The following is an 18,237-nucleotide window of genomic DNA, read 5'->3' as shown; positions in this document are numbered from 1 at the left end:
GGTCTGAGCTCTGATAGGCTGACATCCACCCCTTTAAAATCTGCAGCAAAGCGGCCAGCACTCATAAGTCTATTTGAAAAGACAGCCTCTGGATATGATGTTGAGCACGTGCACTCAACTTCTTTGGTCAACCATGACAAGGCTTGTTCTGAGTGGAACCTGTCTTTTCAAACCACTGTATTGTCTTAGCCACCATGCTGCAGCTCAGTTTCAGGGTGTTGGAAATCTTCTTACAGCCTAGGTCATTTGTAGAGCAACAATTCATTTTTCATATCATCTGAAAATTCTTTGCCATGAGTTGCCATGTGGAACTTCCAGTGACCAGCATGAGAGAGTGTGTGAGAGATAACACCAAATTTAACACACATGCTCCTCATTCACACCTGAGACCTTGTAACACTAATGAGTCACATGATACCGGGGAGGGAAAATGTATAATTGTGCACAATTTGGCCATGTACTCTTGTTGCCAGCGGTTTAGACATTAATGGCTGTGTTTTTAGTTACTTAGAGAACACACCAAATTTACAGTGTTATACAAGCTATACACTATCTATCAAAGCACCATATCTTCAGTGTTTTCCCATTAAAAGATATAATTAAAAAAAATCCAAAAAGTGACAATGTGTACTCACTTTTGTTATATACTGTACAGTATATGGGCACCCTTAGATACCACTGTGCTAGAGTATTGACATGTCTTTTAGCTACCATGTGACAGGTTGACTACAGTATGACTGTTGGATGCATAAATTAGTAATTTATACATTACCTAGACAGTTGTGTCCATCGTGTGCCAAACGAAATCCATCATAACATGTACACCTGTAATTTCCAGGGATATTAACACACTCGTGTACGCATCCTGCATTATCATCCCGTTCACATTCATCTACATCTGAATAAAGAAAAGCATTATATAACAAACTAGTACAGTAAGATTTTCTCCAAAGTTGCATGGGAATTCTGTATTACCTTTGCAGTGCTTTCCATCTCCTGTGTATCCAGATTTACAAATGCACTTGTATGAGCGCTGGGTGTTTTGGCAGATTGCATCTATGTGGCAGTTGTCTGTTCCTTCCACACATTCATCAACATCTATAGGAGGATTAATAGGAACTTGTCAGAAAGTTACGAACACAGCAACAATTTTAAGGTGAATTCCTCATCCCAGGCTACTGCTCCAGAATCATCCATTGTTTTAAGGTGAATACTCTATTTTCTGAGTACTGAGAATTAGTGTAGTGATGCCATTGACACCCTTAAAAAGTTCTAAACTCAAGTGTGCACAGCACACAGCATACCATATTGCAATACCTACAATTGTGCTCAAAAGTTTACATACCCTGGCAGATGTTTTGCTTTCTTGGCCTTTTTTCAGAGAATATGAATGATAACACAACATTTTTTTTTCCACTCATAGTTAGTGGTTGGGTGAAGCCATTTATTGTCAAACTACTGTGTTTTATCTTTTTAAATCATAATGACAACCAAAAACATCCAAATGACCATGATCAAAAGTTCACATACCCTGGTGATTTTGCCCTGATAACATGCACAGAAGTTGACACAATTGGGTTTGAATGACTAATAAAGGAAATATCCTCACCTGTGATCTTTTTGCTTAGAATCAGTGTATGTGAATAAAGCTGAGTGAGTTTCTGGGAACCAGACAGACTCATATCTTTGATCCAGCCAACTGATGTTTCTGGATTGTGAGTCATGGAGAAAGCAAAAAAATAGTCAATGGATCTATGGGAAAAGATAGTCAAACTGTATAAAACAGAAGAGGGATACAAAAAGATATCCAAGAAATTGATAATGCCAGTCAGCAGTGTTCAAACTGTGATTAACAAATGGAAAATCAGGGGCTTTGTAACAACCAAACCACAATCAGATAGACTAACAAAAATTTCGGCTACAACAGCCAAGAAAATTATATGGGATGCAAAGAAGAACCCACAAATAACATCAGCTGAAATACAGGACTCACTGAAAACTAGCAGTGTGGTTGTTTCAAAATGCACAATAAGGAGGCACTTGAAGAAAAATGGGCTGAATGGTCGAGTAGCCAGAAAAAAACAATTACTGCGCAAGTGCCACAAAGCATCTCGCCTACAATATGCCAAACAGCACAGAGATAAATCCTCCAAACTTCTGGAACAAGGTAATTTGGAGTGATGATCCCAAAATCGAACTTTTTGGCGACAACCATAAATGTTACATTTGGAGAGGTGTCCTCAAGGCCTATGATAAAAGGAACACCATTCCTACTGTAAAGCATGGAGTTGGATCGCTGATGATGTGGGGATGTGTGAGCTACAAAGGCACAGGAAATGGGTCAAAGTTGAAGAAAAGATGTATGCAGCACATTATCAGCAAATACTGGAGTCAAATTTGTACTCATCAGCCCGGAAGCTGCGCATGGGATGTACTTGGATGTTCCAAAATGACGACAATGCAAAACACAAGGTCAAGTCGACCTGTAATTGGCTACAGCAGAACAAAGTAAAGGCTCTGCACTGGCCATCTCAGTCTCCTGACCTTGATATCATTGTCATTGAGCCACTCTGGGGAAAACTCAAGTGCGCAGTTCATGCAAGAAAGTATAGGAATTTACAGGAACTGGAGGCTTTTTGCCAAGAATAATGGGCAGCTTTACCATCTGAGAAAATAAAGAGCCTCATCCACAACTACCACAAAAGCATTCAAGTTGTCATTGCTGTTAGAGGGGGCAATACACGGTATTAAAAACTGGGGTATGTGAACTTTTGATCAGGGCCATTTAGATGTTTTTGGTTGTCATTATGATTTAAAAGGAGAAAACACAGTAGTTTGACAAAAAGTGGCTTTACCCAACCACTAACGATGAGTGGAAAAAAAGATTGTGTTATCATTCATTTTCTCTGAAAGAAGCCCAAGAAACAAAAAAATCTGCCGGGGTATCTAAACTTTTAAGCACAAATGTATACATACGTAAAGACAGATAGAAGCTGCTCAATAATAAATTCAAAGAACCCATAGAGCCAAAGAATTATCCATAAAACTACCAGGCATATAACACTGATCATAAAATAATCACATGGCAGTGCCGCATTGCTGAAGACTAAGAGAGTATGACAGCATGATTTAGAAATGTAAAGTAAAGGGATGGCCATAAGAGCACTATTATACTGATTAAGTTGAAACCTTCTGTAATGCAAAGCGGGACGGTAGTCATGGGCAAGGGATTGACTCCGGATGTCCTGGTATACTACATGAAAGATGTGGTCCTGGCTAAGTGCGTACACTTTTGCCAGTGGGGCGATATGCACTTGTAGGCAGCATGATGCCGTTGACCTCGAGGACCAGATGTTAACAACTTCATGGAAGAAAACCCCAACTTCATTAAAAACAAAAAGTCTTTACCGAACAGAAGGCTTATAGAAACTATATAAAAATGATAGCAGGCACATTACTTCTCATACGTTTAATTTGCATTACAGAGTAACTCCAGACAAATTCCTTCAGTATGCTCCATCTCTCCAGTTCCTAATGTTTCACAAAGGCTCAAACAATTCACCCCCAGCCAGCTCAACTTGACATCACAATCTATATGAAGTGAAAGCTGCACACCAAATTCAGAGAAATATGAACAAGCATAACTTCTTTATGATACATAAGGAATTAAAAATACAACTAGCCATACAGTTAGGTCCAGAAATATTTGGACAGTGACACAATTTTCGTGAGTTGGGCTCTGCATGCCACCACATTGGATTTGAAATGAAACCTCTACAACAGAATTCAAGTGCAGATTGTAACGTTTAATTTGAAGGTTTGAACAAAAATATCTGATAGAAATTGTAGGAATTGTACACATTTCTTTACAAACACTCCACATTTTAGGAGGTCAAAAGTAATTGGACAAATAAACCAAACCCAAACAAAATATTTTTATTTTCAATATTTTGTTGCGAATCCTTTGGAGGCAATCACTGCCTTAAGTCTGGAACCCATGGACATCACCAAACGCTGGGTTTCCTCCTTCTTAATGCTTTGCCAGGCCTTTACAGCCGCAGCCTTCAGGTCTTGCTTGTTTGTGGGTCTTTCCGTCTTAAGTCTAGATTTGAGCAAGTGAAATGCATGCTCAATTGGGTTAAGATCTGGTGATTGACTTGGCCATTGCAGAATGTTCCACTTTTTTGCACTCATGAACTCCTGGGTAGCTTTGGCTGTATGCTTGGGGTCATTGTCCATCTGTACTATGAAGCGCCGTCCGATCAACTTTGCGACATTTGGCTGAATCTGGGCTGAAAGTATATCCCGGTACACTTCAGAATTCATCCGGCTACTCTTGTCTGCTGTTATGTCATCAATAAACACAATGACCCAGTGCCATTGAAAGCCATGCATGCCCATGCCATCACGTTGCCTCCACCATGTTTTACAGAGGATGTGGTGTGCCTTGGATCATGTGCCGTTCCCTTTCTTCTCCAAACTTTTTTCTTCCCATCATTCTGGTACAGGTTGATCTTTGTCTCATCTGTCCATAGAATACTTTTCCAGAACTGAGCTGGCTTCATGAGGTGTTTTTCAGCAAATTTAACTCTGACCTGTCTATTTTTGGAATTGATGAATGGTTTGCATCTAGATGTGAACCCTTTGTATTTACTTTCATGGAGTCTTCTCTTTACTGTTGACTTAGAGACAGATACACCTACTTAACTGAGAGTGTTCTGGACTTCAGTTGATGTTGTGAACGGGTTCTTCTTCACCAAAGAAAGTATGCGGCGATCATCCACCACTGTTGTCATCCGTGGACGCCCAGGCCTTTTTGAGTTCCCAAGCTCACCAGTCAATTCCTTTTTTCTCAGAATGTACCCGACTGTTGATTTTGCTACTCCAAGCATGTCTGCTATCTCTCTGATGGATTTTTTCTTTTTTTTCATCCTCAGGATGTTCTGCTTCACCTCAATTGAGAGTTCCTTAGACCGCATGTTGTCTGGTCACAGCAACAGCTTCCAAATGCAAAACCACACACCTGTAATCAACCCCAGACCTTTTAACTACTTCATTGATTACAGGTTAACGAGGGAGATGCCTTCAGAGTTAATTGCAGCCCTTAGAGTCCCTTGTCCAATTACTTTTGGTCCCTTTAAAAAGAGGAGGCTATGCATTACAGAGCTATGATTCCTAAACCCTTTCTCCGATTTGGATGTGAAAACTCTCATATTGCAGCTGGGAGTGTGCACTTTCAGCCCATATTATATATATAATTGTATTTCTGAACATGTTTTTGTAAACAGCTAAAATAACAAAACTTGTGTCACTGTCCAAATATTTCTGGACCTAACTGTATGAAAAATTGAATTTCTTTTTTAAATGTGACATTGCATAACTGCTGAGGATTATTTGAAAAAAGAGATATGTAGCTAATGTATTGATCAATTCATTACTGCCCCATAACCAACTTCACGGTAATCTCTTATTTATGGGGTCCCAAACCAAATGTTACCTCTATATGCGATTAAAACCTGCTTGTGTGCATGGGTACCTAACCAAATGTTACCTCTATGTGTGGTTGAAACCTGCTGTGTATGGGAAGCAAGGGACCTGCTTGCTGCCCGCTTCTGAAGATGTCTGGGAGTTTTCCCTTCAGTTTCTCCTGTTTCTTCTGTGCCTGAATCTACTTCAGATAAGTTTGCTAGTTTCTGTGTTTAATTGCTGAAATTGCACTTAAGGTTGTTTCTGCGTATTCCATTTGGTTCTGTATTTGGTTTCTTGTATGTGAGAAGCTGTCTTTCTGCTTCTGTGAGCAGGGCAGTTCCTCTAGCAAGAAAGGGAGCTTGCTCCCTGTTCATGTTTAGATTATTTGCACTTGAATATTATTTGTTCTGTAATTTTGTTCCTTTCCATTATATCTGCAGTTCTGCCTAAAGTGTCTGGCACAAGAGTACCTAATATAGTGGGGGAGAGACCGTGTGGTCTCAGTATTTTTTATTATCGGGAGTTTGGTATTTTGTAAGGGTTTTTTGCTGGCCACAATCAGTTATCTGTCCTGTCCTGTCGTATCTAGTAAGTCGGGCCTCACGTTTGCTAATCTATATTTTCTATCTGTGTATTGTGTTTTCTTACATCATCGTTGTTGCATGTTGGGAGCTTGCTATTTCTTTAGGGTCTAGTCCGAGGCAAGTTAGGATTCCTCATTTCTATCTTTGAGGTGTAGCAAGTTTGTCAGGCAGTGACAAGGTGTCTAGGTGTGTTAGGAACATCCCACTGCTACTTCTAGTGTTGTCTGATAGATAAGGGATTGCGGTCAGCTCAGTTTCCAACTACTCTTGTGGTTTTGTTTTCTCTCAATTAATGGAATTTTTATGATCGTCCACGGTTACCAGATCATAACAGTTGCCGTTTAGGCTTGTGGAGACTGAGTCGTCTTTCCACTGCCTCTTCGCGACGGCTGTCCCCCATTACTTGGTCCACAGCCACCACTTCTTCTCCCAGTGTGCCATCCCAGCCTTTTATAATCACTTGTCCCATTCCCCATGGTCTGACCAAGGTCCACTTAACTACTGACAAATGTGGAGAAATGTTTGGGGACAGCGATGCTACATTTCCCTGACATCACACTGGGTGAACCTTGTGGAGGTTGAACAAAATCATACTCTGGGACACCACACTTGCTTCCGATGCATAGAATAGCGGGCCCAAGTTCCATCAGGGTTTCCCTCTCTTTGTATGCCAGTTCCTGTACACTCTCCTTCTCTTTCTGCTCCTCATCCTTGGCTGAATTACCTTCCCTGGGTCCCACACTGGGAGCACTGCCTCGACTCATCTCATAGGTGATAAACGACACAAGACAGCAGATCTCTTGAAAGCTCTAAAAGACTAGACAGATCTGTGGCTCTCACTGCTGAACCTAGAAACAGGCCTGGTATTGTGCAACAATGTGCATAACCTTGTGGATGAGCTGAAGCTTAGCAAGCTAGATTATGTTCCATGCCTGGCCCACATGCTTAACTTACAGTGGATACTGAAATCATACCCAGACTTGTCAAGGCATGCCACGCCTGAGCCCATTTCAGAAACTCACTAACCACTGTTGCTGGTCTGTATGGGCATATCAGTGGGGCTGAACTGGATGCACCCTGACTGCTGGGCCCGGTTTGTAAGGGGTTAAATTCCTCTCTCCCATGCCCAAACCATGCCTCCCACTTTTGTTGTTTGTCCAATCCCACTGTTTTTCCCTCCTCCTGGTTCCCCTTTATAATCCCCTTTATTTCCGGATTTGGTCTCTCCTCATCCATGAGACCTGGAAGCTGCTGTGCTGCTGGCCACCTGGACACAGCAGTGTCTGGTGAAAGATGGCTGATTCCTTGGCTGCTACCATTAGGGACAGGATCGGGAGGGAAGGGGACGCCTGGCTTACCGCTATCTTGGCTGCACTGCGTCCCATCCCTCCTGAGGCTCAGGCAGTGATTCCCGGTGGCAGGCAGTCTGCAAGGCGTGCCCGTCCACCGGAGCGCTTGAGTCCTGCACAAATAATTTTACGGGGCGTGCACACTTGTGGGCGCGCCTCACAACTAGCCCCGCCCACTTCCTCTCAGCTCCTGACCGCGGCTGCCGCATGCTGTTCCTGTCCCTCCGATATCGCGGACCTGCGGTTGGTAACTGTTACCCCCTGCCTCCCTGGACCACCATTTACTCAGGCACCACCAATCATGGGAGGACACCATAGCTGCAGCTCCTCGTCCATAGAGGAGGCTGCAGATGCAGTGTTGCCACTACCCCCTCCCCCCCAGCCTCCCCAACCTAATTTATCCTTATGTGCTAGGGAAGTTATAAGCCCTCCGGCCCCTCTTGCACAATCACAGCTGCTGGTTTTGCCACCAATGATGCAGGTTATTGCAGGTGCGCACCCTGCAGTGTCCGCCCCTCCACCACCTGCACAGGGCCCACTTGCTCAAGGTTTTTCTGCCCCAACTTTTCAAGCTCCTGTTATCGCTGTTCCACAACAGCCGTGTGCTGGATCCCCGGCCCACGGTCGCTGCCGCCGTGGGCGCGGTAACTGCTCCGCCTCGCTCTCCTCAGCGTCACCCCCTCATACCCCTGATCGATACGTGCGCTCTGCTGGATCACATGGCAGACGTAGCCGCCATTCCTCCCATCGTTCCAGATACTCTCGGAGGAGCCACTGTTCTTGTTCATCTAGGTGGCGCTCTCCTTCCACCACACCAAATTCCTCTGACGCATCAGTCGTGCCTCATGGACATCATCGCTGACGTTACCAACCCCTACAGAGGGAGTCGGTTCCTCCTCCAGCAAGTCTGCAGCCCGTGGAATTCCATAATCCTCTACAGGAGCCTTCTGTCGCTCCCATTCCAGATGCTGGTGAGTACCAATACTCGGGGGCGTGGGAAGGATGTTGCGGGTATGTCAGCAGCTCTTAAAATACTCTTAGCTAATTTACAGCCTGAGGCGGGGGGAAAAATACTAGTTAACCCTTCCTTTACCGGCCAACCTCCAAAACAGTCTGCCTTCTCCGCCTCAAGCCGATATTCACAGGGACGCTTTCTTTTGTGGCTTTCCCCCATTAGGATCCCATTTGAACGAGGAGACCGTCCAAAAAATATGGGCAAATGACTATGTTGATATATGGTCTTTAGTTTCAACCGATCAACATACAATTGATAAAGAGCGGCAATCAGCTGATCGTCCTTTTGAGAGGAGGCCCAAGGTAGCTAGGTCCATTAACAACTGTCTGCAAGCATTTTTTGTTATGGGATGTGTCATGGGACAGAAGCACCCAGAGCGCTGTTCCGAGATGTTTATTTATCTCGTCACAATATACAATTCTCACAAGTTGCACGGGGGATCAGCCTGGTGGCGTTACGACGAAGATTTTTGGGTTGGGGAGTGAAAGCCATGGACACATGGCTGCATTTAATGTTGGCCCAGAAGGCTTATAACCCCTTTCATTCAATGGCCCCTAGCATCTCTGCAGGCTCTGGCTCAGTGGCCGTTCGTAGACCCGGCACGTTCTGATCATTCAATGAAGGCCACTGCCATTTCTTTGGCCTCTGTAAATTCAAGCATGAGTGTTCTGCTTGCGGTGGACCCCATGCAGCAGCCAAGTTCCCCCGTCCATCCTCAAAATTACCAGCCAAACCATCCAGCATACCGGTACACCAATAAAGAGGCGGCGGCCCAGCTGTGCTTTGGCTTTTTGTTTTTTTCATCCCTTTTATTTTTAGTAGGGAACCCTCGTTTGCCCCAAACCTTAAGTCGGCTACTGAATTTCACCATGCGTTGCTCCAGAAGTTGGACAGCGAATTGTCAAAAGTCAGGATTCGGGGCCCATTTTGTTCACCCCCCTTTTTCAACTTGAGGGTGTCCCTATTGGGGGTTGTTCCCAAGAAAGAACCGGGCAAGTTTCACCTGATTCAGCATCTGTCCTACCCCAAGGGCTCATCTGTGAACGACGGCATATCTGAGGCGGATGCCTCAGTAACTTACGTGTCTTTTGATAGGGCTGTTGTGTTAGTTCGCCAGGCTGGCAAGGGGGCGTTAATGGCGAAATCTGACATTGAGTCGGCTTTTCGTCTTCTCCCAGTTCACCCTGACTGTCATCATTTGCTGGGATGGTTTGTCGATTGTTCCTATTATTACGACATGTGCTTGCCTATGGGCTATTCTATTTCCTGCTTTTATTTTGAACTTTTCAGTTCCTTTTTGGAATGGGTTGTGAAATGGGAATCTGGCTCCCATTCCATCATTCATTACTTGGATGATTTTCTTTTTGTCGGACCATGTGATTCTATACACTGCCAATTTTTGTTGAAGGATTTTTGCCGTCTCATGGCCAAGTTTGGCGTCCCTTTGTCAAAGGATAAAACGGTCAGCCCTGTTGGTCCTTCTTGGGGATTGAAATTGATTCTGAAGCCATGATTTTTCGCCTTCCATCTGAGAAAGTTTCAACCTTGCTCTCATTGCTTAGGGGTTTTGGATCCGTACGTAGCGTCACTTTACGGCAGATGCAATCTTTGCTGGGCCTTTTGATTTTTGCATGTCGCGTCATACCTATGGGACGTATTTTTTTCCCGTCGTTTGGCCCTTTCCACTAGGGGTGTCAGGCTTCCCCATCACCGAATTCGGATCACTGCCCCGTTGCTGATTGTTTGGACTGAGTTTATGTCTCAGTACAATGGTTCATGTCATTAATTATTTGTCTTCTTCATCCACCCCCCGGTGATTAAGTTACTCAGATCGTTAGTGCTTAGATGTTTGGAATTTAACATCTGGTTTCGCGCCCGTCATGTTCCCGGTTTTCGTAATTCCATTGCTAATGCGCTTTCTTGTTTTGATTTACAGAAGTTTCGAGAACTTTGCCCCCGCGCTCGGCTGGAAGGGTTGCCCTGCCCTGTCAGTATGTGGAACCTGTTTCTCAACATTTGATCCCCTTGGTGAGAGCTTCTGTGGCTCCTACGACGTGGCAAGCTTATGGTAAGGCATGGTCGGAATGGCTGACTTTTGTTGGGCATTGCCCTATTGATAGTTTTGAATCTGCCCATTTGGCAGTTACAGTTCAATGTTTGCTCCATTTACGTGGTGCTGGCTTCTCTGGGTCCGTGGCCCGAAGTCGCTTAACTGGCCTTGCCTTCCATTTCAAGCTTCGTGGCTGGTCCGATGTCACTAAATCTTTCATTATCCGTCAGGCCGTTCGTGATTGGTGTCAGTTGACCCCCCCGCCGAGAGCATAGACACCCTATTTCTTTTACATTGTTGGCTCGCCTCATTGAGTCTGCGCATAATTTTTGTTCATCTCCTTTTGAATCCGCTCTTTTTGCGGTTTCCTTTGGATTGGCCTTTTTTGGAGCTTTGCGGATTGGTGAACTGCTGTCCTCATCAAAGCACCGTCCCAGTGGCCTTCGTCACAGTGTTGTTACATTTTGCAATGATGGTTTGCGTATTCACATACGTAAGTCCAAAACGGATCCCCTTATTCTCTATTCATGGCCCTGTTTCCCCTATTGTTTTGGTTAATGACTATTTGGCAGTGCGCCACTCTGGTGTGTCCTTTCTATCCCACGACGATGGTTCAACACTGACAAAGTTCCAGTTCTTGTCCCTTTTTCGTAAATGCCTTCGGTCGTTCTGCTTAACCCCTTCCGAGCTTGGTACACATTCTTTTAGAATAGGTGCTGCTACCGCGGCTGCGAGGGCTGGTTTGTCCAACTCTGAGGTTCAACGCATCGGTAGATGGCGTTCTTCTTGCTTTGCGGGCTATGTTATTACTTTACTAATTCTGTTTCTTTTCATAGGTGGTGCGAGGTTGGTGGTGTGGCTGTTAGGCCATTCTTAGATTTTTTTGGGCTGGTCAGAGAGCAGCTCATCGTCCGGGTGGAAGGAATGTCAGTTTTCGCGGTCTCGATGTTCATTGGAGAGGCATCAGAGGCCTGATGTGGCCACAGGTTCTTCTGGAGGTGGTTGGCATCGCTCAAGCTACTTAGTCTCCGGTAGAAAATGACCTTTGTTCCTGCCGGCTTGCAGAACTTCTGACCACCATGAGGTTGGACGTGGATAAATTCCACGGTTTCTTTCCAGAGCTTGTTCTCATATAGTCGGAGGTAATTTCCCGTGTTGCATGGCAAGGGGGCTCGAGATGCGGCGGCGGTCGAGTGGTAACGATGTACCCTGAATGCGAGGATGTCTCCTTTTGTCCGTTTTAAGGGGGGGGAGTCATCAGGCACAGGCAGCTTGAAGGGGACAATTCCAGCCTTATGTTGCTGGATGGCGTCCATTTGTCTGACATAGACCTCAATATTTTTTTTATCAGGCCGTCAGGACGGTATTGAGCAGGCACTCCTTTTCATGGGTGGAGGTCAGAGCTCAGTCTAGAGACTTCTGCCCCTCCGTGGCAGCCAGTAGTTTGAAACATGGATATCAAGCGAAGGCTGATTGCGCCGGGATTCTGGCCTGGCATTACGCCTCGTTTTGAAATGGTATATCCGGTTGGATAATTGCACCAATTAATGTTAAGCTATGACTGACCTCAACCCAACAAAAGATGAGAGTTTACTCTATATTTACACTTGGCTATCTCTCCAATAAAGTTTTATTTGGTTTACTACAAGTGTGTGTTTTGTTCGGGCATGGGAGGTTGGTTTGGTGGTGGGGTGTCAGCAGTCTGCCAGTGCAGAAGGAACGCTTTCAATTGCCACATGACCGAATGATTTGTTGTGCCGCCCCCGTGCCAGCAGCCGGGCTGCTCGGATCCGGATCCGCAGGGTGGCTCGAGGGATCTTCCGGACCCGGGGGTCGCGCGGACACTTCAAATAAAAGGGGACATATTTGTATGGGATTTACCATAATCACTCTGTGATGCCACCCACGGTCTGTGGTGAGATGTGGCACCACCGCTGCTGTTATGGGGTACCCGGGGGCGATGGGATGGCAGCTGGATATTAACCCCTCCGTGGGTAGGGATGGATGCCCCGGGGCCCAGTGTCTCTGCGCTGAAGATGGTGATTGCATGGGCCGGCGCGCCCGGTCAGACCAGGGGATATTGGTGTACTCACAGTCAATGAATAACACAAGTCCAATCGGTAAACTAAGGTGTCGGTGGCCAACCGACACGGCCGGGTGTATTCTGGTCCCTCACCCGGGGTGATGGTCTGTGTCACTTTCATCTGCACTGTTTTGGTGTTTGTGGACTTCCCGGTATGGAACACGGGAGTCCGATCCCGGTACTTTTGTTGGGAGCCTTGCCCGCTGACGCTGGCCCTTGGGATCTACCGAGCCCTGGCGGATGCCCTATCCCCCGTGGTGGGCTGTTGTCTGCTTTTGGGATTTTGGTCGGGACAGGACCTCTAATCCTGCCCTTATTTGGTTAATTAGCTAGGCCGTTGGTTACGGTTCTGGCTTCAGTGTCTAAGTACCCCCTCTGTGCATGGTTTCCGGGTCGGTTCTCCGGTGTCGGTACCGGCGGGCTCCTACCCTGTCCCAGTCCACCTTCGGATCTCTGGCTGCCATCTTCCCGTCTCCTGACAGACAAGGACCATCGTCTGCCACCTAGCCAGTATGCCGGGGCTCCTACCCCGACGCCTTTCCTTTCTGTCTGACCCTGCACTCTCTGAGCTCTCACTTTGAGCTCCCAATTCTCTCCACTCCACTTCAGACCTAGACTTAGACTGACTCTTTTCCCTCCCTGGGTTCTCCAGACCCCTAGGTGGGCGTTCTCCATCCGCCTGGTCCCGCCCAATGGTGTGCCTTTTCTTCCCTGGGGGGGTGACTAGGGTTTTTGTTGGCATGATGTAACCTGGTGAGGGATGGTGTTATGCGGGGGCCTATTCTATGTGTGACCACCTGACGGTGCCAGGGCGTCACATTCCCTCTTGGTTTAATACAGACCGTCCGCGGGCTGTCCGACCACCAACGTTTATTTTTCAGCAACTGTGCAATGCAAAAGGGATAACAAGTATAATAACATTTAAACATTTCTTCCCTTTACGGGAAGCACAATTCTTAAACGTTGCAAAAACCGGAACGGAACGGACCGGACCACCTTCTCATTGCGCCCGCCACCCAAAACAACCTGTTCCCTGGTGCCACCGCTAAAACTGGTGCACACCCCTTTTAAAAAGTCTAGGAACGGGTCCAGGTGATGCCCACACTGGCCGGGTAAAAAATTCCTTACCCGGCAGTCCTTGTCAAGGGTCTCATGGTCCGGGGACCCCTGGCCTGGAGAGTAGTCACCAGTTGCACTGGTGACTGGGCCTCGGCCTACTGCACTGCAGGCCCTATCTCCAATCAGCCTCTCCAGAGGCTGCGTAGGTCCTGAACAAGAAGGTGGATAAGGTATAGAATGTTCTAATACCGCTGCCGGGGCAGCCTCCTTCTGCAGCTTTCCCACAATACCACCGCCCTAGCAGCGCAGATCCCAGTGCCACCTTCACTTCCGATGCAACACTGTCCAAAGACCCCTTCTTCCTGCTGCTGGCGGTGCGGGTACAGCTGCTCCTAAGGGTCCGGCTCCATCCTCCACCAGGGGCTCCAACCCCTGATGGCATCTTCACTTTCAACAAGCAGGGGGGGAAGATGTTCAACAAGAATGGAGCTCTAATCAGTTAACTTCTTCAACTGCCCTGCCACCCTCCACCTGAGGTGCAGATAGCCTCCTCCGGGAACATGAGGACGTTCAACAAGGATGGTCGGGTTCTAAACAGTCAACTTTTAACTTGTTGCGGTTAGACTTACGGGTTCCGGTCTTCTTAAGGCCGGACACCTCCAGGGCACGCACTGGCAAAGTGCCCGTGCAGACCGCAGTGCCGGCAGACTGGTACTATCACACTCCCAATGGCAGAAGGGGCCTCATCCTCGGAGGTGGACTCCGCCTCCATATCGTATACCTCTAACACGTGGTAGGTCCGGGATGATAACGCCATCTGGTATCCGTTTCCACCACTTTTGCGGAATATACTCAGCTGCTGGGGTGCTAGTACCGGAGTTACTCTCATCCGTCCCCTCCGATTCCGACCCCATGGCCCTAGAGTCTTCGGGGCCGGATGCCACCTCTGTCGCGGCCGGGCGGACTGCCGGAGCTGACATCATCACTGCGGTGGGATGGTCACTGCTGGCTGGGGCCCCGGGAGTCACTGCGGGGGCTGCAGGCTCCACCGCTCGTGCGCCACTTCTCAGTCATCCGCCACGTTCGCGGGTGCCGCCCCTCCGCCGACATCTTCCCGCTTCTCCCCCTTGGTTTTTCGGGAGCAGTCCTCTAGCGCGGCTTTCTAGTTTTGTTTTGAGACTCCGGAGGCACTTCCTTCCAGTCGTGTTCCCAGGGGGCGAAGCTTCCTCTTTCGCGCTCTTTCTCAGGGAAGAAAACACTGGGTTGTTGTTTTTTCGCGCCCAAAAATGGCGGCAAAACGGCGGCTTTTCAAATTTTTGCAGCGGAGCACCGCTGTCAGTCCAGAACAAGGCGCACTTCCACCAGGTAGGTGGAAGGGTTACAATCCCGTTCGTGATGCCAGGTTTTGAGGTGTGCCGCCCCTGTGCCAGCAGTCGGGCTGCTCCGATCTGGATCCACAGGGTGGCTCAAGGGATCTTCCGGACCGGGGTCGCGCGGACACTTCGAATAAAAGGGGACGTAGTTGTACGGGATTTCCCGTAATCACTCTGTGACACCACCCACGGTCTGTGGTGAGATGTGGCACCACCACTGCTGTTATCGGGTACCCGGGGGCGATGGGATGGCAGCTGGATATTAACCCCTCTGTGGGTAGGGATGGATGCCCCAGAGCCCAGTGTCTCTGTGCTGAGGAGGGTAATTGCAGGGGCCGGCGCGCCCGGTCAGACCAGGGGATATTGGTGTACTCACAGTCAATTAATCACACAAGTCCAATTGGTAAACCAAGGTGTCGGTGGCTGGCCGCCGCGGCCGGGTGTATTCTGGTTCCTCACCCGGGGTGATGGTCTGTGTCACTTTCCTCTGCACTGTTTTGGTGTTTGTGGACTTCCCGGTATGGAACACGGGAGTCCGCTCCCGGTACTTTTGTTGGGAGCCTTGCCCGCTGACACTAGCCCTTGGGATCTACCAGGCCCTGGCGGATGCCCTATCACCCACTGTGGGCTGTTGTCTGCTTTTGGGACTTTGGTTGGGACAGGACCTCTAATCCTGCCCTCAATTGGTTAATTAGCTAGGCCATTGGTTCTGGTCCTGGCTTCAGGGTCCAAGTACCCCCTCTGTGCACGATTTCCGGGTCGGTTCCGGCAGGCTCCCACCCTGTCCTGGTCCACCTAGGATCTCCGACTGCCGTCTTCCCGTCTCCTGACAGACATGGACCACCATCTTTCACCTAACCAGTGTGCCGGGGCTCCTACCCCGACGCCTTTCCTTTCTGTCTGACCCTGCACTCTCTGAGCTCTCACTTTGAGCTCCCAATTCTCTCCACTCCACTTCAGACCTAGACTTAGACTTAAGGGTGCTTTACACGCTGCGGCATCGTTAACGATATATCTTTGGGGTCACGTTGTTAGTGACGCACATTCGACGCCATTAACGACATCGCAGCGTGTGTCACCAAGGAGTGACGATCAATGATTGCAAAAACGTCAAAAATTGTTGATCGTTGACACGTCGCTCCTTTTCATAATATCGTTGCTGCTGCAGGTACGATGTTGTTCGTCGTTCCTGCGGCACCACACATCGCTACGTGTGACATCGCAGGAACGACGAACATCTCCTACCTGTGTCCACCGGAAAAGAAGGAAGGAAGGAGGTGGGCAGGATTTTCCGCCCGCTCATCTCCTCCCCTCCGCTTCTATTGGACGGCTGTCGCAGGGAAGGTAAGTCCGTGTGACGGGTGTAAGCAATGTTGTGCGCCACGGGCAGCGATTTGCCCGTGTCGCACAACCGACGGGGGCAGGTACGCTCGCTAGAGATATCAATACCGATATCGCAGCATGTAAAGTACCCTTTAGACTTAGACTGACTCTTTTCCCGGGTTCTTCAGACCCCTAGGTGGGCGTTCTCCATCCGCCTGGTCCCACCTACTGGTGTGCCTTTTCTTCTTTGGGGGGGTGACTAGGGTTTTTGTTGGCATGATGTAACCTGGTGAGGGATGGTGTTATGCGGGGGCCTATTCTTTGTGTGACCACCTGGCGGTGCCAGGGCATCACATTTGTGACCTACCCAAACACTGTAACTCAACATTATACATGTTGGCAAAGCTTAATGAGCAGCAGAGTGCAGTAATTGATTACCAGCTCCAACATGCCCATTGGAATTCCAAGCAGCCTCTGCACATTACAACTGCGGAGTGTGCATGTATGTCTGTCATATGTGGGGTTCTCCAAAACTTTGAGGACTCCACTAAGATGATGAGCAGTGATAACGCCCCAATCAGACTTAAGCGGGCTTTACACGCTGCGACATCGCTAGCATTTGCTGGCGATGTTGAGCGCGATAGCACCCGCCCCCGTCGTACGGCCGATATGTGGTGATCGCTGCCATAGCGAACATTATCGCTACAGCAGCGTCACACACACATACCTGCTCTGCGACGTCGCTCTGGACGGCGAACAGCCTCCTTTCTAAGGGGGCGGTTCGTGCGGCGTCACAGCGGCGTCACACGGCAGGCGTCCAATAGAAGCGGAGATGTGCGGCCGTAACATCCCGCCCACCTCCTTCCTTCCTCATTGCCGGTGGAGGCAGGTAAGGAGATATTTGTTGCTCCTGCAGTGTCACACACAGCGATGTGTGCTGCCACAGAAGCGACGAACAACATCGCTAATAAGCAGAAAACGTTTGTTTTTTTTTACAATTTAAGATTTTATTGATTTTTCAAAGGAATACAATATTAGAACACACATCCATGCTGCAACAAATGATGCGACTCAAAAGTCAATGCGACACCAAGCCTTCTCAGGCTTCGTAATATTCTATGGATGGAAGAAATGGTACATAGATAATCATTTAAAACCTTAGATAATGATAAAACAAGAAGAAGAGGTTAAGGCAAGTGAAAGTCATAGCATCCAGAGAAGGAGGGGTAATTCAAAAGAAGGAGAGGAGAGATAGAAAGCAGAATGAGAGCTGAATGAAGCGACCGGGACTGATACAATGTCTGTTGAGCTAAGATTTGTCGAAAGAGTGGCATAAGCTGTCTGAAAGAGAAAAAGCCAGAGTGCCCCCATTCCGGAGATTAGTTTCATAGTTTTTAAGGTTGAAGGGAGACTCTAAGGGCTACTTTGCACACACAGATAAATCTTTGGCAGATCTGTGGTTGCAGTGAAATTGTGGACATATTATTCCATTTGTACACAGCCACAAACCTGGCACTGATTGTCCACAATTTCACTGCAACCACAGATCTGCCACAGATTTATCTCTGTGTGCAAAGTACCCCTAAGTCCATCTAGTTCAACCCGTAGCCTAACATGTTGATCCAGAGGAAGGCAAAAAAAACCAATGTGTCAAACAGCTCCAAATGGGGAAAAAAATTCCTTCCTGACTCCACATACGGCAATCAGACTAGTTCCCTGGATCAACACCCTGTCATAAAATCTAATATACATACTGGTAATATTATATTTTTCAAGAAAGGCATCCAGGCTCTGCTTAAATGTTAGTAGTAAATCACTCATTACAACATCATGCGGCAGAGAGTTCCATAGTCTCACTGCTCGTACAGTAAAGAATCCTCGTCTGTGATTATGATTAAACCTTTTTTCCTTAAGACGTAGCGGATGCTCCCG

The 18,237-nt window shown here is 47.6% G+C and overlaps 1 protein-coding gene across 3 annotated transcripts in view; it reads right to left on the bottom strand.

Annotated features, from left to right (window-relative positions):
- The window catches only part of SCUBE3 (signal peptide, CUB domain and EGF like domain containing 3), a 1,252,506-nt gene that overhangs the window by 1,137,936 nt on the left and 96,333 nt on the right, over positions 1-18,237 (bottom strand). For all 3 annotated transcript variants that reach the window (XM_075335886.1, XM_075335887.1, XM_075335888.1), the window contains exons 2-3: positions 976-1,098; positions 773-898 (exon numbers count right to left, since the gene is read on the bottom strand). In XM_075335886.1, the coding sequence (XP_075192001.1) occupies positions 773-898; positions 976-1,098 (249 nt within the window). The remainder of the gene's footprint in view (positions 1-772; positions 899-975; positions 1,099-18,237) is intronic.

This window comes from Anomaloglossus baeobatrachus, chromosome 2 (genome assembly GCF_048569485.1).
Source record: "Anomaloglossus baeobatrachus isolate aAnoBae1 chromosome 2, aAnoBae1.hap1, whole genome shotgun sequence".
NCBI classification, from domain to species: Eukaryota; Metazoa; Chordata; class Amphibia; order Anura; family Aromobatidae; genus Anomaloglossus; species Anomaloglossus baeobatrachus.
Note: the sequence above shows the minus strand (reverse complement) of the source record. Positions and strands in the feature narration are given on the sequence as shown.